The 20,188-nt window shown below is 28.7% G+C and overlaps 2 protein-coding genes and 1 long non-coding RNA gene across 10 annotated transcripts in view; 1 reads left to right on the forward strand and 2 right to left on the reverse strand.

Moving 5' to 3' along the window:
* The window catches only part of Ipk1 (Inositol phosphate kinase 1), a 20,746-nt gene extending 18,597 nt beyond the window's left edge, over positions 1–2,149 (reverse strand). Inside the window, exon 1 of the mRNA XM_074242039.1 lies at positions 1,830–2,149. The gene's annotated coding sequence lies outside the window, so the exon portion shown is untranslated. The remainder of the gene's footprint in view (positions 1–1,829) is intronic.
* Positions 1,561–20,188, forward strand: part of Ca-alpha1d (Ca[2+]-channel protein alpha[[1]] subunit D) — a 26,930-nt gene continuing 8,302 nt past the window's right edge. The window contains exons 1-29 of one of the 7 annotated variants that reach the window (XM_074242030.1): positions 1,561–1,658; positions 1,764–1,912; positions 2,196–2,409; positions 6,552–6,952; positions 8,636–9,202; positions 9,672–9,917; positions 10,437–10,696; positions 10,830–11,026; positions 11,123–11,226; positions 11,385–11,551; positions 11,646–11,748; positions 11,835–12,054; positions 12,157–12,308; positions 12,376–12,493; positions 12,567–12,780; positions 12,894–13,155; positions 13,246–13,367; positions 13,465–13,718; positions 13,795–13,961; positions 14,042–14,129; positions 14,592–14,699; positions 16,227–16,334; positions 17,352–17,404; positions 17,483–17,629; positions 17,717–17,918; positions 18,014–18,283; positions 18,710–18,793; positions 19,043–19,093; positions 19,830–20,121. In XM_074242030.1, the coding sequence (XP_074098131.1) occupies positions 8,880–9,202; positions 9,672–9,917; positions 10,437–10,696; positions 10,830–11,026; positions 11,123–11,226; positions 11,385–11,551; positions 11,646–11,748; positions 11,835–12,054; positions 12,157–12,308; positions 12,376–12,493; positions 12,567–12,780; positions 12,894–13,155; positions 13,246–13,367; positions 13,465–13,718; positions 13,795–13,961; positions 14,042–14,129; positions 14,592–14,699; positions 16,227–16,334; positions 17,352–17,404; positions 17,483–17,629; positions 17,717–17,918; positions 18,014–18,283; positions 18,710–18,793; positions 19,043–19,093; positions 19,830–20,121 (4,312 nt within the window). In that variant the 5' untranslated portion in view covers positions 1,561–1,658; positions 1,764–1,912; positions 2,196–2,409; positions 6,552–6,952; positions 8,636–8,879. Of the gene's footprint in view, positions 1,659–1,763; positions 1,913–2,195; positions 2,410–5,067; positions 5,758–6,551; positions 6,953–8,635; positions 9,203–9,671; positions 9,918–10,436; positions 10,697–10,829; positions 11,027–11,122; positions 11,227–11,384; positions 11,552–11,645; positions 11,749–11,834; positions 12,055–12,156; positions 12,309–12,375; positions 12,494–12,566; positions 12,781–12,893; positions 13,156–13,245; positions 13,368–13,464; positions 13,719–13,794; positions 13,962–14,041; positions 14,130–14,591; positions 14,700–16,226; positions 16,335–17,351; positions 17,405–17,482; positions 17,630–17,716; positions 17,919–18,013; positions 18,284–18,709; positions 18,794–19,042; positions 19,094–19,829; positions 20,122–20,188 lie in introns of those variants that run through there. The other 6 variants (XM_074242034.1, XM_074242035.1, XM_074242031.1 and 3 more) reach the window with 6 other exon arrangements.
* LOC141526901 (uncharacterized) lies at positions 12,647–16,952 on the reverse strand. Of its 2 annotated transcripts, XR_012479098.1 has the most exons (4): positions 16,804–16,952; positions 13,807–13,955; positions 13,549–13,750; positions 12,647–12,785 (listed from the first exon to the last, which is right to left on the reverse strand). It is a non-coding gene; the product is annotated as an uncharacterized LOC141526901 (long non-coding RNA). The 2 variants fall into 2 exon arrangements; XR_012479097.1 differs by lacking the exon at positions 13,549–13,750 and having other exon boundaries at positions 12,649–12,785.

Below are 20,188 nucleotides of genomic sequence, written 5' to 3' on the forward strand. Positions count from 1 at the left end.
AGCGGAAGTTGTATCCAGATGGCGAATAAATGGCAGGGCCATTTTTACAAATAATCATTCGGTTTCTAGTACAGTTTTTTTTTTTTTTTTTTTTTCTTCTCGTACGAACATGCAGATGAATGCATACGTTAACTTACGTACATATATATCTGTTCAGTACGCCCTTTGCTGGCCACTCTGACGATTGAAATTTTTAAAATGATTGGCTTGGACATGTTTCGTTAAAGAAATTTAATTTAAAAGATATCTCAGTATCTATTTATCTATTTATATAAATATATAGCAAAAAGTAATGGGGGAAGAGATTGAGTCAACGGGACAAGTGATTCCCACGCTTCGTGGCCCCTCGATCTTTACGATTGTATTACCTTGATTTAGTTTCTTACATTTACGAGAGTTAACAACCAACGCGGATATATTTTCTATTCAAAATAAAATATAATGCTTAGGTACAGTAATATTTGATTTTAAAAAGGTTACTATAGAAAAATTTTAAACTCACAACGTGAGTTACAGATGAATTGTACTGTGCATGATGTGACTTTTTTTTTGTACTGACAGAGAGTACAGTACAGTACAGTATAGTGGTTTATGTGTACATGAGGAAAAAGAAAGCATCAAGCAAGCAATAATGGGCTTGGTGCTCTGTTCAAACTCTGAGTATGAATGGCTATACAAGCTACACTCTTTCGGAGACTAATTGACGGTAGATTTGATGGTAGAATTCAAGAATACAGTGGTACGGTGAGAGCACTACCGAGTGCTAGCAAGAAAGAGCCCAGCTAGGTAGATACATACTGAGAAATAAAATGAAAGAGCAACAAAGATAGCTAGAACACTTTAGTTGGTGGTATTGGTGACCTCACGCGAGAGAAACACGGTGTTGCCATATCTACGGTGTGGCGTCAATGTTTTTATACATTTTAGCCTCGTCTCAAAGTTGATATTGCGATATCAGCATATATCCTTTTAAGCTAGTGTTTGGTCTATACGTAAATCCATTTGTTGATCAATTATGTTTATTCAATGACTAATTCTTTTAATAATCTTTTGTATTTTCTAGAAACTACCAAAAAATTTATTTACGCAGTTGCTATACGTCAATTATTGAGTAATTATTGATAAAAAAAATTAATTATTATTTTTCTCCATTGCTATAACATTTAAGTATTTTAAAGGAATTTTTATGATGCTGATTGTATGTCTAATAATACGTTTAGAATTGACTGGATGATTAAGAATCAAATAATAATCTTTAATTGATAATTAATTGACGGTTACACAGTAGATGTTAAAAAAAATAACATGTTATAAACTGTGTATTAATAAAAACGTACTTAAATGCGTGTCGTTTTATTCAATTGAAGTTTATTATTGTTTGGATGTATTTATGACTTTGAATAGTGCGTTTAGTTTGTCTTTGTAGGTCAAGTGCCTTTCAGTTGACAATTTAATTCTTCAGACTTGACTATAATATTGTATTATTATATTACTGTAGGTCGCACTGCTACGTCACATCATAAATTTTATATTTTGTCGAAAGCAATTGAAATACGTCGTCGCTAGGAGGCAGCACTCGCTTGAACGAAATTTTAATGATAAAATAAAATAAAGACAAATACCTATGGATTGAGCAATATGTGTAATGATATTAGATAGTAAGTTTAAATATGCATGCTGTAATTTATTCATTATTATTTTTAGAAATTATTATTTGATTATTTATATTTACTTTGACGTTTTATTTTTGTTTATTATTTCAGACGTCATGATTATTTTAATTTAACGGTAGCGGGGATAATTGTTATGTAACAGCAATAATTACTTACATAAATAATAAAATTTTGAATACTGGTAATCTCCATTTAATTTGAATGATAAATATATATCCTGGGATAAGTAATCAGCAATGGTATGTATTTATGGTCCTTATTGCACTGAACCGAGATTGTAAGGTCAAACATATTATTTGGCAAGGTTATATTTTCATTTTACTGCAATTTTATTACATGCACTCGCGTTAAACGTTGCGTGGTGTTTTATTATTAGATAAATGTAAATTTAAATTTAGATTATTTATTGTTAAATCTATTTATTAAACACAATTTTTTTAGCAGCGGCATGGCTTTGCAAACTATAGACATGCGCGGGAATAACTAATATAACTATACCGGTGCCAACGGTCATTTTTTCAGATAGATTTGTTTACAAGTCGCTGTTGTGACGGGGCCCAATCATATTACGTCTTTGGAAATATCTATTGGAAAGGACTAACAGGATCAAAGGATTCAACAGAAATACGAGCGGGAAATATAAAGTTGCTTTTGATTGAGCAAACTCTGTCGTTAATTGGAAATTTGTTTCTAATTATGCAGCGGCGGTATTCAAAAAATCTGATGACATATTAAAGTTAGTTGTCACTTGACAATTTTTTATAAAGATTAACTCAGCAGATAGTTGATAATTTTAAGAACTTTTGTAACAAATAAATTTATTTAAAAAACTGACATTTAGAAATTAAAAAAAACTACAAATGCAATTTTTTAAAAATAATTTTTTGGAGCAAATTTATTTGTTAATGAAAATTAAAAAATTTTCAAGTGATAACTAACTTTAATGGCATCAATTTAAAAAATTTTTTTAACAAGTAAATTTGCTCTAAAAAGTTATTTTAAAAAAATTGGATTTGTAGTTTTTAAAAATTTTTAAATGTCAATTTTTTTTGCCATAATTTATTTGTTACAAAAATTCTTAAAATTATCAACTATCAGCTAAGTTAATTTTCATAAAATCAGACATTGACATAAGAAATTTGAAAATTTTTAGGATTTTTTTTTTTTTATGAAAATTAAAAAAAAAAATTCCACTTATAAATATTTTGAAAAATTATAAGTTTAATTTTTTAATAATAATTTTTATAATACTAAAGTTAGCAGTCAGCTGTTAATTTAAAAATTTTTTTAATAAATCAACTACAATAAAAAAATGCTTCTAAAAATTTTTATTAATTTTTACATGTCAAACTTATTAATTAAATTTTTTTTCAATAATTTAATTGTTATAAATATCTAAAAAAATTTTCATATCTGTCAATCTTTAATTGATCCCGATAATTTATGAGACGCTTAAGATTGAAATCGTAATGTTATTTTTAATTATGAAGAGAATTTTTTAAATGGTATTTTATTCCAAATTGGTTTTTTTTTTTTTGGCTTAAATATTTTAAAGATAACTGAGATTAATATTACTCGGAGTAAAAAATTTTTTGTCGGTTATTTGTTGTAATAAAAAAAATTCAGAAATGGAGTTATAAAGAGTTATTGAGCAATAAAAATATTAATGATAGTAATATCCAAAAATAATTAAGTGTGGAAATTCAAGATCTATTTAATTATGCCGATATTTGAAAATATAATAATTAAAAATACAAATTCTAAACTATAAAAATAACAACTAATTTAATTTCTTCAAGAATAAATTTATTTATAATACAGGTATATTTAATAATAAGCCTTAATATGTTAAAATAACTTTAGTAATCTAAAAAGAGTCTTTAGCTCTGTTTTAAGATATTGTTTGAAGCATTTGAACTAATTGAATGTAAAAGTCCATTTATAGAGTTCAAATCCTGTAAGCTGCTATCAATGGGGATTAAAATGAATTTGCAGCTAAAAAGACGATTTATGCTTTTGATGTATTCTCTGATCGTCAATAATTTCCAACTATCAATAAGTACCCCTTTCAATTTAATACTTCTCTAATCATGTCTAAGTATCTTGAGTAAATTAAACTCGTGTAATACTTTGAAAATTTTCTACCATCAGAATTTTTATCTTAATTATTTTTATATTCAGAGCAATAAAAAATATTTATTTCGATCGGTTTGTGACGTCAATATAACAATAATAACTCAATTATACAAGAAATTTTTCTTTATAAATACCCTTTTTTTTTTTTTTTTTATGCAATGCAAACGAAATGATGTTTGATAAAAGATTCTATCTTGTGTGCATAAATTTATATTCAAATTAAAGTGCAATAATACCATACAATGTTCGAGATTTTTATTTTTAAGAATGAATAAAAAAAAGTTTAAAGACAAAAAGATAAATTAACCGGACTTATAATTAGAGTAATTGTCTCCAAGCTGATAAAATAATTTCCTTTTATTGCCTCTTAATTTTTTACCACACGTTTACTCACAGTTAGAAAAAAAAAATTATTTGATAAGTTACAATTGAACAATATTAAATTAAATTAATTTTTTTATTGTCGCAGTTATCAAAAACACTTTAACAAAAAATTACTTTCACCTCTAAATTTTTTATTAACTGAGAAAGTCAATTTCATTTTATTTTATTCAATTAAAAGATTAAATTGCTATTTTTTCCAGATATATTTTGTTTATCGTGAGAAAAGTATACGGCAATGTCAATCCTCTTCTTTAGAAAAATTATAAAAATTTTATGAGGGTGAATTCAGCAGACAGCTAATTTTTGTGAATTTTTAGATTAATTTTAATTTAATGTAAAAAAAAATCTAAAAAATTGCACAGAAAAAATTTGTGAAAATTTCCACATGCATTTTTTCTTTAGCAAATTAATTGTTTATAAATTATTAAAAAATTATCAGATGTCTGCTAAATTCCCATAAAATTTCTTGCGAAATTAAAAAAAAGGTTTTTTTAGTTAAATTTTATTATTTGATAGTAAAAGCTATAAAAAATTGATAATGGAGTCAAAATTATTTTCCTCTAAATTTAATTAAAAAAAATATCAAAGAAAAACTCAGCATAATAAAAAAAGAATTTTTCTAATATAAGTTATTAAACTCTATCTAATAAATTAATATAAAATTTAAAACAAAAAAGTTTTGATAGAAAGTAAAATTGTCCCAATTTAATTTTCCGTGTGAAAAAATGAACATCCAGCAAATGGTTATTAAAAAAAAAATTATTTTATTATTCGTGGATAGCAATTTATCGTCGGCAATTTATCGTCGCTTACCGATAGTCCATAAAATATCAAAAAATAAAAAAGTTCATCAAACAGGGGTTAAAAAATAAACTGTAAAGCTCGCATGCGCGTAAGCTCGGTAACTCCCACAAATCTATCTTTTATTTATAGTTTGTAACAATAGATCTGTAAACTTTTAATAGAAATAAAGTAGTAATAAGTAAATAAATAAATAAATAAAGTATCAGAGGCGCTATTAAAATTTAACACAGCGGTTAATGAAACGTAGAATTTAGCAATAAAATAAGTACAGTATTGTTTGATATTTTAGCGCAAGCTCCGTGAATCAAGTGAAAATGGATGACTTGGTTCAGACAGGCGTCGCGACGCCAGGCGTCGCTTATATCGTCGTGTCGTTCGGTCGTTCGTTCAGATGTTAAAAAGTGGCCCGTGTGTACGTTCGTGCTCCGCAAGGGGAAAGACAACAGTGAGGGTGGCACGTAACAATAAAAATATATAGATAATAATAGTTATAGTAATAATTCAGTAATAATAATAATAAAAATTAAAAATCAAAATTACCGCGTTAAATTTATAATTTAAAATAAGGTAAACTAAAAATAAACTAAATAAGTATTTAATAAAAATAACGAACAAGTTTTTTATTATATATTCTATAAATTTATAAATTTATAAAATCAATTGATATTACACCATCGCCATTCAAACGTAAATAAACGCAAGAGGAAAGCTCCCAAACGTCGAGCTTATGAATAATATAATAACTACGTAGTGTTAATCGGTGGGTGTTTTGTATTTTACCACTCGTGGGATTTTTCAAGTGGTCATTTTCCTGAGTGATGGGGGTGAATTTGACGCGATCATAGATAATAAAAAAAAAAAAAAAAATAGTCACCATAAGTAGTTCAGTCGACTCCGATAATATAAATTATTAAAAAAAAAAAAAAAAAAAAAAAAAGGACTCACTAGTCAATGAACCCGCATGCCACAAATTCATTGTAAAATATTACATTATATTATTATTATTTCTTGATCATAATTTTTTTTTTAAATCTTGACTCATCGGGTTTTTCAATATAATGATTTTTTTTCTTGAATAATAAAATTATACATGCGGTTTTCCAATTATTGGTTCCAATAATAATTGTATTGTTAAGTACAGTATAAAAACAAAGAAAAAATGATGAGCAAGGCAATTACCACACACTAATGTTGTAGTCAGCCGAGGCGATCGACTGAATCCGGATGTTCTATTTTTAATTGAACAAGTGAATCAACGCTTAGTTAGTATCTACGTGTCTATGTATTTTTACAAGTACAACTTAAACTCGATTGTTTAAATAAACAGATCCGGTTTATTAAAATTATTGTTTAAATATCTATTTCTATGATTGATTATATGGAACAGACATACATGTATACAGTAAACTGGATCCACTTAACAATTGAATGTTAAACATTGTACTTTACATGTATTTTATTTTATTTGTATGTCAGCCCCGCCCCTAAATAATCAACCCACGTGTAACATTTTATTGACGATTCTTTAATAATTTTCCCTCATCTTTTTTGCAGCTGGAAGGTGGAAATAAATAGTAACAACAATTATTGTGTTGAAAAGTATTACGGATGAAGAATAGTCGAGTCATACATGTATGTTACTACAATGCACACTCATATATAATGTAATATATGTATATTATATACATATTTACAATAAAGAGATAGAGCGGGAGTGTGTGCGTGTGTGTGTACATCACCCTCGCGTATTCTAGTCGTACATATTGTGGTACGTGTGACACGCGACCCTCGTCGAGTAAAGACGACACACAAGAGTAATCAGCTTGTGAATGTGTGAGTGGTGGATGCAACACTCAACTAGGACACAAGTGTAAATATGACGCGTGGATTCTATTATCAGTTTACCTGATACTCGGGGATCCTTGTTCGTCCTCACGTTCGAATCAGAGAATGCGGTAAGTCTTAGTTTTCTTCCAATTGTGGATTAAAAAAATTTTTTTACTAATTTTTATTAAATTGATTTTTAACATTAATATTTAAATTAATAAATAATAAATGTAAAAATTGAAAATAATTTTTTTTTTTAATCACCCTTTTAACGGACAATTAAACAAATTTTAAAAAGCAAAGATTAGGGTGATTAAAAAATAAAAATGAAAATGTCACAGATAAAATCTTAGCTCTTACCATAATTTCTCAAATATCGTATGCCAGTAGGTCACTACTCTCTCCCTCGTTTAAACTCGACCCGAGCAAGTGGAGACGCGTAAAAATAAATCCAAGCCATAGCTATATAATTTTTAGTTGAGCTTTTCATCTCTCCTTCGACTTGGTTCATCTATAAACATAACCGTAAGATAAGAAAAATTAAAAAAAAAAGTAATAATTTAGTTGTTTTTTTTTTTTTTTTTCTTTTCTAAGTGCAAATATGTAATAATAAAAAAGTGATTTAATGAATAAAAAAATAAATAAACAGGAACGTGACATACTTTAATAGATACATATATTATATAGGGTAAAAGACTACTCTCAAACGAGGTTAAATCGTTCAACCCCTATTGAGTTCTTTAAATAAACACCGAAGGTATAAGGGGTGATGAAAAAATTGCACATCATAGACAAGAGAGTAAAGAGAGTAAAGAGAATAAAGAGTGTACTGGGAGATAGAATGTGATGATAGAAGGTATAAGGGTGTTAGAGAGTGTATACCTTGCTGGGTGTATTCACCTGTGGGCGCGATCGACCAACCGGATATAATTGAACTTTTCACTGTATAAACTATAACTATAACTATATAATAGTTTATTAGTATTGGTATTTAGTAAGGTCGTTGTGTCAATCAAAATACTATTATGTATTACATGGAGAAGATAAAAGCTCAATAATAAATAATAATTTATTGTTAAAAGTATATCAAGTTCATATAATTCTCGTCAATAATACTGAAAAGTATTTCACTGGATTGGACTCATTCCAACATTAAACCTGTCGATCACCGATTGCCTCACTCTTTTTTAATTTTCATGGTCTTTTCAAGGAAGAAAATAAGAGTGAAATAGAATTGAATAGAATTGGAATAAAATAAAGTAATAAAAAGATAGTAAATTAAAAGCAAAAATTCGTACAAGGTCACTCATTAGCAGAGTGCAACAGGTTGAAGAAAACTCTCGGGGTATTATGTGTTACGTGTTAACGCACAACAATCTCTATCATCTTAACTTATTATTGTAGGCCGTTACGTTGTAAAGAGAGTTTGGACGTTAAATTACGACGTAAGATAGAGAAGAGTAGAGGATAAGATGAAAAACCAAAGATTCAATCCCGGGCTAGAGGCGTCGTGTGAGGCTCTGCTACACTAGTATTTCGAAGCTACTAAATATAGCAAACGCGATTCGTTTAGTAAAGCTTTACTTGCCCGTGTCTCTCTTTAGAAACGCCTATACTACTTTACTTAGCTTCACTTGGCTGTATTTTAAATTACATGTCATTTTTGTTCTTTTTGATTTTTTAGTTGTAATTTTAAATTGTTGTTGAAAAAAATCGGGTGTTTAATTCTAATCTAACGAAAATAAAAATAAAATTATTTAAAATAAAAATGTTTACAAACAGTTTAATAATAGAGAGTATTGACATTGTAGCCCTGGAAAGAAGTTAGTGGTGAAAATCTCGCCGTAGCATGCCAAGGAGCGGTCAGAGGAACGTGACTGTGATCCCGCGTCGATCGCAACAGCAGTCAGTCAGGCCAAGTTCTGTTGATACGTGGAACAAAAAGCGTGGAAGAAGGAAAAGACGTTTCCACGAGGACGACGAGGATACGAATAGAGAACGTGACAACGGTTACCGAACGACCACGGTCGTTGGAGATCTTGACACGAGGAACCGATGAGCACAGGCGATGGCGTCGCGTCCTCGGGTCCCGGCGTCGACAGCGGGGCCCGTGTCACCTCGCTCAGCTACCCGGCGACCCAGCCGAGTGGTACGGCGAGTGTCACCGCGCCACAAGACACTATGGGCTCCACCAAGGCGGTAGCACCTCCTGGAGGTGCTACTCCAGGAGCTGGTGGTACCTCCATAACTCCTGCGGCGCCTAAAAGACCCGCCCGACGGGGTGGCAAACCACCGCCTGATCGACCTGTTCGAGCGTTATTTTGCTTAACCCTTAGAAATCCTTTAAGGAAATTGTGTATCGAAGTCGTCGAATGGAAGTATCCTTTTTATTTGTAATTATTATCATCAAAATTTTTTTATAACATTTAATGATCATTTTTTAATTTAATTTAACAAAAAAATTTGATCCGAAAAATTGTTTATAAAAAATTACATTTTAAAATTTTTTTAAATTTTTGCATGTAAATTTTTTTTTTCTAATTTTTTTTGCAATAATTTATTTGTTACCAAAATTCTTCAATTATTAATTATCTATAATTATTTTTAAAACATTTAAGTTTTAGCAATCACTTGATCATTTTTTAATTTGATTTAACAAAAAAATTTGTTCTGAAAAATAATTTATAAAAAATTACATTTTTAATTTTTTAAAATTTCTACCTGTCAATTTTCTTTTTTACAATAATTCATTTGTCACCAAAATTATTAAAGATTTGTTAAATTAATTTTAAAAATATCTTTTTACAATTTTTTATTTCTGTCGAACCTTAACTAATTTTATTATAGACCTTTTGAATGGCTCATCTTGATAACTATATTTGCGAATTGCGTAGCGTTAGCAGTTTACACACCTTATCCATGCGGGGATTCCAATTCAACGAATATGTTCTTGGAAAAAGTGGAATATGTGTTTCTTGTAATTTTTACAGCTGAATGTGTTATGAAAATTGTTGCATACGGTTTTGCATTGCACCAAGGATCTTATCTTCGTAATGGATGGAATATTTTGGATTTTACAATTGTTGTCATCGGGTAAGTTTATTTTTATGACACAGAATGTTACAAATAGTTCTAAAGTGATAAACTATAATAATTTATGTTCGCATCCGGAAAAGTTAAAAAATAACGTTAAGTTTATGGAAAAATCCATTCTTAAATTTATATTAACCAACTTTTATTTTTACCCACTATTTGTAAAGCTTAAAATGTTTTTAAAAAAAGTGTCACAAATAAATGGAGCAATAATTACATTATAAATAAATATTTTTAATTATACTACACTGAGAAAAAGAAACATTTATTTTAGGAATTTATATTCTTGACATAAGAACGTATATTTTTAAAAAATGCCAACAAAGTACTTTTTTATCTGAAGAATTGATTAAAATAATTTTTATATTATTCAAGTGAAGCTATTGCCGAAAAATCAATATATATTAAATTGTTAATTTTAAAAAAATTGTTGAATCAAAAATTTCTTTTTTCGACACAATTTTTAATTTTTTTTTTATAAGTATATTAATTATTAAAATTTTTAATTATGATTATCAGTATGATCAGTACGGTATTGCAACACCTGATGAAAGAAGGATTTGACGTAAAAGCCTTGAGGGCTTTTCGAGTCTTGCGACCACTTCGGCTGGTTTCCGGAGTTCCAAGTCTTCAAGTTGTTCTCAATTCTATTCTGAGGGCTATGATACCGTTGTTACACATCGCGTTGCTGGTACTCTTTGTTATCATAATCTACGCTATTATCGGACTCGAGCTTTTCTCGGGGAAAATGCACAAAACATGTAGAAATAATATTACAGGTAACGTTATATGAAACAAACACTGCATTAATGAAGATGTAGATCATGTTACTAAATTTGTTGGTTCATCAAAAGAAATAATATCCTTTATTTCCTTTTCATTCTATTAAATCTATGTCACATTACTTTCCAGATAAAATTATGGAAAATCCGCATCCCTGTGGAGAAAGTGGATTTCAGTGTAGTACTTTAGGTCCAGATTACTTCTGCAGTCGTCAATACTGGGAAGGACCGAACGACGGTATTACAAACTTCGATAATTTTGGCCTGGCTATGTTGACTGTCTTCCAGTGTATCACTCTTGAAGGATGGACTGATGTTTTATACGACGTAAATACTTGCTTTTAGTGACTAATTTATACAGCTTAAATATATGGAAAAATTATATAACTAGGCCATATAAAACTATTCTGTCTATTTTTATAGATTGAAGATGCTATGGGAAGCACATGGCAATGGTTGTACTTTATCTCAATGGTTATTCTCGGAGCTTTTTTTGTTATGAATCTAATTCTCGGAGTGTTATCCGGGTTAGTATATATTTCATAAACTAATTCTAATATATATAGAGACTCTATATATATATATATATATATATATATATATATATATATATATATATATATATATATATATATATATATTTGTAATCCAATAACTTATTTTTTTTTTTTTTTTTAATATTCAGAGAATTTTCTAAAGAGAGAGAAAAGGCTAAATCACGAGGAGATTTTCAAAAGCTGAGAGAGAAACAGCAAATTGAGGATGACCTTCGGGGATATTTAGATTGGATAACTCAAGCGGAAGATATTGAACCGGAAGCTGATGAAATGCCACAAACACAGGATGGCAAACGTATAATAAAAAAAATTTATTATTAAATTTTATCTATTTAATTTATTTTTTATAACAATAATTAATTGCATTAATGATTTAATAATTTGTACAGAGAAACAGCAAAATGAAATGGAGAGTACCGATAGACTGGAGGGTGATGAAGAAGGGGTTCAACAGGAATCGGTGTGGAAACGCAAGCGACGAGACTTTGATAGGTTTTTATCTGATTATCAGACACATCTGCATATAATATAATAAAATAATTAATTTAATAAATAAATTATTTATAATTAATTTACAGAGTTAACAGGCGTATGAGAAGAGCGTGCCGTAAAGCTGTTAAATCTCAAGTCTTTTACTGGTTAATCATAGTATTGGTATTTTTAAACACCGGTGTATTGGCTACTGAACATTACAGACAACCAGACTGGCTTGATCAATTTCAAGAGGTCACAAATATGTTTTTTATTGGCCTCTTCAGTATGGAAATGATGCTGAAAATGTATAGTTTGGGATTTCAAGTAATGTATCAACTATAAATATCATTAATCATGATTATATTTATTCCATAAATTTATTAATACTGCCGACTAATCATAATGATAATATTAATACAAATACAGGGTTACTTTGTCTCACTTTTCAATCGTTTTGATTGTTTTGTCGTGGTGGGTTCCATCAGTGAAATGGTTCTAACACGCACAGAAGTAATGCCACCCTTGGGAGTTTCAGTTCTTCGTTGTGTTAGACTTTTAAGAGTGTTTAAAGTAACTAAGTAAGTATTATTAATTTGAACCATTGTGTTAATTAATATCATTAATAAATTTATTATATTTATTTAGATACTGGAGGTCTTTATCAAATCTCGTGGCTTCCTTGTTAAATTCAATCCAGTCAATTGCTTCCCTGTTGCTTTTGCTCTTCCTTTTCATCGTTATATTTGCTCTTTTAGGCATGCAGGTATTATATAATAATTTATTTAGTAGAATTATGATTCAATTTTATTTATTAATCGATTGTTTCAAATCCCCAGGTTTTTGGAGGTAAATTTAACTATGATGATTTGCAAGACAAACCTCGCAGTAACTTTGATAGCTTCTGGCAAAGTTTACTGACAGTATTTCAAATATTAACCGGTGAAGATTGGAATGCAGTTATGTATGTGGGTATACTGGCGTACGGCGGGGTCGCCAGTCATGGAATTCTCGCTTGTGTTTATTTTATAATTTTATTCATTTGCGGAAATTGTATCCTTTAAAAAAAAAAAAAAAAAAACGTATTAATTTATTATATTTTAATCTAGATTTTTAGAGTTTAAAAGTTAGTTTTATTTTTCCTAACAATTGTTTGAAAAAAATAGACATTCTTCTGAATGTCTTCTTGGCCATTGCCGTGGATAATCTCGCGGACGCAGAATCGTTAACTGCCATTGAAAAAGAAGCTGAAGAAGAAGCAGAAAAAAATAAATCTCGAAGTGGTTCTTTAGCGCACGATGAATTAATTGGCCCAGATGACGGTGGTGATTTAACTGGTGGAGAAGAGGAAGATGGAGGTGGAACAGACTTAGAGCATGATCCTAATGAAACAATGGATGATTATGAAGCGGCGTTAGATACTGAGGGGTAAAGATTAATTTATTTATTTTTGTTGTTCTGAAAAAACATGGCTTAATTTAATTTACAAGATGATTAATGAGTGATTGATTGTGTCAGATCCAAAGACGAGGAAGACAGTGATCATCGGGGAAAAATACGGATAACTATTGAATCAGATGATGAGAATTTTGAGCACGGTGAGGAAGAAGAAGAAGAAGATGATCATACTGAAATGGATGGTACTTTATTTGAATACAATTAATTTTTAATCATTAAAAAAATTGCAATGCTTGGACGCTTTATTTTAATTGCTGTTATTTTATTTTTTAATTTGAGATGGCGGAATGGGAGGAGATGAAATATCAGCGAGACCGCGTAGAATGTCAGAATACAAAATGACTAATGAGAAGCCGCCGATACCTGAAGGTTCATCATTTTTTTTATTCTCACAAAAAAGCAGATTTCGAATATTCTGCCATTGGTTCTGCAACCACAGCTGGTTTGGTAATGTCATACTCATGTGTATTTTGATATCATCTGGAATGCTTGCTGCTGAAGATCCCCTCAACGCTCAATCAGACCGCAACAACGTAAAATTAATTATTTATTGATTATCCCAGTGCTTAAATGAAACTCTGTTTGTAAAATATTATTTAATTTAAACAGATTTTAAATTACTTCGACTACTTCTTCACATCAGTATTCACGTTCGAGATATGTCTGAAGATGATATCCTACGGATTCGTGTTACACGATGGAGCGTTCTGCCGTTCGGCTTTTAATCTTCTAGATCTTTTGGTAGTCTGCGTTTCTCTTATTTCGATGGCCTGGAGGTAAAAAAAAATACCAACATGAATTAGCCAATATTTATCTAAATTCTAGACGTATAAACTAATATATCTTATTGTTATAGATCCGGTGCAATATCATTTATTAAAATTCTACGAGTTCTTCGTGTCCTCAGGCCGTTGCGTGCGATCAATCGAGCCAAAGGCCTCAAGGTATTTTGTTTTTGTCTGCATCTCTCTACTTTCTTATTCTCAATAGCACTTAACTCTAAACCATCAGTTATTAAATTATTTTTTTTTTCTTAAACGTTTCTACCGAAAGTTACATTAATGATAATAATAATAAAAAAAAGAAACATTTATTTTTAGATTTTTTTTTGAACATTTACTGTAAATATAACTGATAAGTTAATAATAAATTTAGTTATAAATTAAATTTTTAGTAGGCCAGAATATAAAACGAAGTTTTTAACTAACTTCTTAAACTAATAAATAATAAATCAAAAAATTTATTAGTCGGGTTAGTTGGGTACTGGTGGGTGGGAGATAATAGATAAAAACTTGTTCATTTTAGTCTCAAAGATTTAGTGAAGTAAAGTAATAAATAATAATGATAAAGATTTACTGTAATAAAAGATTGAAAATCACATGATATATCTTAATGTTAAAACTCAGCACGTAGTACAGTGCGTCATCGTAGCTGTAAAGACTATCGGGAACATTGTCCTTGTCACCAGCCTCTTGCAGTTCGTCTTTGCCGTTATTGGCGTACAACTCTTCAAGGTAGGCCGCTGACGTCGAAACAAACTGTAATGATCAATTGGATCATTGATGTAAAAATGATCCAACATCAATTTCATCTAATAATTCGAGTGGTTTTCTTCTTGATATATTTTTTGTGGTGACCCCCTTGACCCTATTAAAGACTTACAATTAATTAATTAGTTAACTTCTCTTTTCTTTGTATTTTTAATTTAAACTATTTTAAGGTGTTACTTTTTTTTTTTTTTTTTTTTAAGTTTTTATTTAACTTTTTGACATTTTATATTTTACACTCTTCAAATATTCACCTCTTGTATTTTTAGCTCTTACTACTCACTTTAGTAATTTTTAAAAATAATCACTAAATTAAATATCACAATAATCGTAAATCACTGTGAAATTTATTATTAATTTATTGATTCAAGTGTGTTACTGTAATTATATATTTGTTTGTTGATTTCTTTTTTTTTTTTTTTTTTTTGAAGTAATTTTAAATTATTAATACAAGAGAATGTGAGGTAACCCATGTTCTTTCTGACCAATGCACCTTTCGGTTCCCGAAAACAATAGTAAACTACTTTATTTAAAATAGAACAATTGTAAAAAAACAAATTAGTATATTTGAAATTTTTTTGATTAAATTTCTGTTAAATGTTTTAAATAATTAGTCGCGTACATCTCAACCCTGTGTCCCTAATTGACTGGTTTGTTTGATAATTTTTTTTTTTTGTGAATTTATAGACATGCAACCCAGTAAACTGTTTTTTTTTTTTTTTTTCCTTTAATATAACTCGTGATAATAGTTCCTTTATTTAATATCGAGTAAGCATGCTTATTTTACTTTATTTACCTCTTTTTTTTTTTTTTTTTTTTTTTTTTTTTTTTTTTTTCCCTATAAATTTATTCATTGCAGTGGTGTGTCGCTATATTAACACGACATTTATTATAGATTATAATTTATAATTATTATTAAAAATAAAATTGTTGTGCTAAACGAAATTCTATTGATGCGGCAAAATAATATTTATTAAAATTAATTATTAGAGAAACTTAAAATTGTTGGCTTCACGTAGCCGACAGGTGCATTGCCGAGAGGGATATATATGTAATACGAGGAATTTTATAAATAATAATCGCTACCAATGAGCCTTCGGACTGCTCTAAAACCCAATGAATAAAAAAGTGGGAAGTGAATTTTTACCTGTACCCAAAAACAAGAACCAACCCTGTGGCCAAACCCTTCAGCCCTCACCTGCCCTACCCAACTAACTCGCAATTTTAATGTTTAAAGTAAAAAAAAAAAAAAAACAATAATCATAATATTTGAATTTAAAAATCCAAGGACTCCCGGATTAATGCTAATATCTCTCTTTTTTTTTGTTTCACTCTGCCTCGTATCGTCCTGCGTTGAATCTGATCCCGCTGTGCTCGCTCGCGTCCTGCTCGCACCTGACCTCAACTTAATAAATACATTAATTAATTAAATATCAAAATTAATTAATTGCAATACATTAAATTGAACATATAATGCAAATGATACGTCAATAGTACGTAGTAAAATGTGTGATTGTTGCCATTAAAACAATTGGTAACATCATGTTGGTCACCTATCTCCTACAATTCATGTTCGCTGTTATTGGAGTACAGCTATTTAAGGTAAAAAATCCTTAAGCACGACAAAAAACACTTCCACGCTTCCGCAATTAATTTTTTTTTAATGCACGCTCTACACGCACGATGAAAAATAAATACAATGCCAAACAACTAATGCAGGGCAAAAATAGTTTAGTAAAATACACCATTAGCATAGAAAGTAGTAATTTTTTTTTAGGTTAATTTAAAATTAAAAATTCCGTCACACTTTTATTTTTTTAAAATTATTTTATTAATGACACTGAAGTTAGCAGACGTCTAAAAATTTTGGATTTTTTTTATTAATTAAATTATAAGTAAAAAAAAAATTTCTAAAAAATTACACTTGTAGTTTTTCAAGTTTTTTACAGGTGAAATTTTTTTTTTTTTTTAATTATTTAATTGTAATTTTTTAAATAAAAAATTTCTAAAAATTTTGAAATGTCAGCTAACTTCATTTTCATTTTTATTACTGTTATAAATGTATAATTACCTTTAATGTCCGCAGATATGCATGCGTTAATCCAAGACAATAAAAAACCAACAGTGCGACTCGTCGAGAGAAAGGGGCAAGTTCTCCGTTTGTTCGCGACACCCTTTTATCTCATCGAATAAAAAATCATTTTCATTTTAATTACACGATTTTTTTTTTAAACTTTTTTTATATTACAAATAACACTGCGATAAAAAAACACACACTGTTACTTGCATTTTTTTATATTTCAATAATTAAAAAAAAAAAAATAAATATATATATATATATATATATATATATATATATATATATATATATATATATATATATATATTTATTTATTTATTTATTTAAAGAACTTAAAATTAGAAATGCTTATCAATGAATTTCGTTTGCACGCGATTTATAAATTTAATAAAAAGCAAATTATTAGACAAGCACGCGCGCACTTAAAATATTTTTATTATAACGCTTTGCAACTTTGTTGACACTATTGTCTAAGAATGTTAACAAGCTGTTTATTTATAATTTTGTAAGTTATTGATCCAATTTGTTGTTTTATTTAGGGTAAATTTTTTTCGTGCAATGACGAATCAAAGATAACTGAGGAAGAGTGTCAGTGAGTAATTAATTACTTTAGTATCTTTTTTGATAAATAAGATTTTTGATATAACTAATAATATTTATTGTTTTTTAGGGGAACTTATTTAGTATTTGATGAGGGGAATATAAATCAACCGGTTATGAAAGAAAGGGCATGGAGAAGGAATCGATTTCACTTTGACGATGTTGCCAAAGCAATGCTGACTCTCTTTACCGTATCAACATTCGAGGGTTGGCCAAGGTACTATCTAAATGATTAATAATAATTAAATGACGCATAAATGCTCGTAATTACTGGTGGCCTAATTTAAAACTTGACAATTTATAGCCTTTTGTACGTATCTATTGACTCAAATCGTGAAAACTTTGGACCAATTCATAATTATCGACCGATCGTAGCAGCTTATTACATTATTTACATAATCATTATTGCATTCTTCATGGTCAACATATTCGTCGGTTTCGTTATTGTTACATTTCAAAATGAAGGTGAACAAGAGTACAAAAATTGCGAACTTGATAAAAATCAAGTATGTATTATTTTTTATTATTTATTATGATAATGATAACTGTTATATTACTTCACTAAAAAAGAAAATTAAATATTTTTCATTTTTCTTTACAGCGTAATTGCATCGAATTTGCTCTTAAAGCAAAACCAGTGAGACGTTACATACCTAAACACCGGATACAATACAAAGTTTGGTGGTTTGTTACGTCACAACCTTTTGAATATACTATTTTTACTTTGATTATTATAAATACAATAACGTTGGCGATGAAATTTTACAACCAGCCAGACCCTTATACTCATGCCCTCGATGTTTTGAATATGATATTTACTGCCGTTTTTGCACTTGAATTTGTTTTCAAGCTTGCAGCATTTCGTTTTAAGGTAATTTATTTAATAATAATAATATTGACTACACTGAAAGAAAAAATTTAATTAAAAAAAAAAAGAATAAAATATTATAATAAGAAATTAATTTGTTGAAAATTTTCAATAATTTTATTTCTTAGCCAGGAAAATTAAAATTTTTCTCACGGTAACTTTTTTTTTGTTGAAAAAAAGTTTATTTGATTTGGAAAAAAAAAAATTTAGATTTAAATAAAGGAAAACTTGCGAATTTTTTTTTTTAAATTAAAAAAATTTTTTTTTTAACAAAAAAGAGTTACCGAGAGAAAAATTTTGATTTCTTCAGCTAAGAAATAAAATTTTCAAAAATTAATTTCTTGTCACAAAAATATCCATCCTTTTTAAAATCAATTTTTTCTCTTAATGTTATTAATTAAAGAATAATTTATTTATTATATTTTACAGAATTATTTTGGTGATGCGTGGAATGTTTTTGATTTTATTATCGTATTAGGAAGTTTTATCGACATAGTATACTCCGAAGTAAACGTAAGTCTACCCTCTTATATTATTGATTTAATTTTAATGCATAGTGTAAATTAAGTATTGATTTATTTATATATTTATTTCTGTATTTATTTTGTTATTTATTTATTTCTTGAACAGTAGAAAATTAATATTTTCATTGGGTTAAAGTATTGATTTTTTTAGTTGTACCCTTTAAGGGTATTACGCGTAAACTATCATTATTTTATTTAATTATAAATGTACATGGTACATATTTGTTTTTATTTCTAGGCACGACTGCATGTCAAGGCGGGAGTTTCTCCTCTCCCCAACGTTAAAAGTGTATGTAGGCGTGGGTCTACGTGAATGATGTGTTGAATGCGAGTGTGTATGTCTGTGTTGTGTGCGATCATCCCCAATATGACTATCATGCACATAGTATAATTTTTTTTTTTTATTCATTTTTTCTATTTGTTTTAATCTTATTATTTTTATTCAAATTTTTTATTAATCTACATGTTATACATACAAATGTTTATTTGTGTAATATAAACATTGTGAATGCAGGAATGCTCTAGTTATCTTTCATCTATTAGCATTTATCTAGGATTCGTGCTCAAAAGTCCCATGTGCAATGAATAAAAATAGTTTTTGATAACAAAAACATAATTGGCAAAGAAATGAAACCTGAGAGGACAAATTTTACTCATAAATCAACCGAAAAATTTATTACAAATTAAAAATAAAAACAAACAAACAATCAAAAAAGAAGACAATTTATTGGTTGAATATCAACGGACTTTTTTGCTTGAATCTAAATAAAAAAAAAAAAAAAATGTAGTTTTAGGCATTGCGTGTTATAAAGTACGCCTAATTGTTAAAACGGATAATCAACTGACGCTGTAGAAATAGTCTAACTACCCTGCCACCACCCCACAAAATAATCTCCCCAATATATCTTGGAGACAAAAAATAATAATAAAACGATTGTGATAAACAGCGTGCAAAACTTGTTTCTTAATTGTTACCAATTTAACTGATAAGATCTGAGTATTAACAATTAAATTACATGTTACAGCCTGGTTCAAACATTATATCCATTAATTTCTTTCGACTATTTCGTGTGATGCGACTGGTTAAACTTCTAAGTCGTGGCGAGGGTATACGAACACTTTTATGGACATTTATTAAATCCTTCCAAGCGTTGCCTTATGTCGCACTTCTCATCGTCATGTTATTCTTCATCTACGCTGTGATAGGAATGCAGGTCTTTGGAAAAATAGCGCTTGACAACGAGACCACGATTTATCGAAACAATAATTTCCAAACATTTCCTCAGGCTGTATTGATTTTATTCCGATCAGCTACTGGTATGTATTTTTTATATTTTCACATTAAATTTATTAATTAAATAATACTAATAATAATAATAATAAA

The sequence above is a fragment of the Cotesia typhae genome, unplaced genomic scaffold, assembly GCF_013202065.1.
Source record: "Cotesia typhae breed Kobodo isofemale line unplaced genomic scaffold, CoteBio_Ctyphae contig_4, whole genome shotgun sequence".
Taxonomy (NCBI): domain Eukaryota; kingdom Metazoa; phylum Arthropoda; class Insecta; order Hymenoptera; family Braconidae; genus Cotesia; species Cotesia typhae.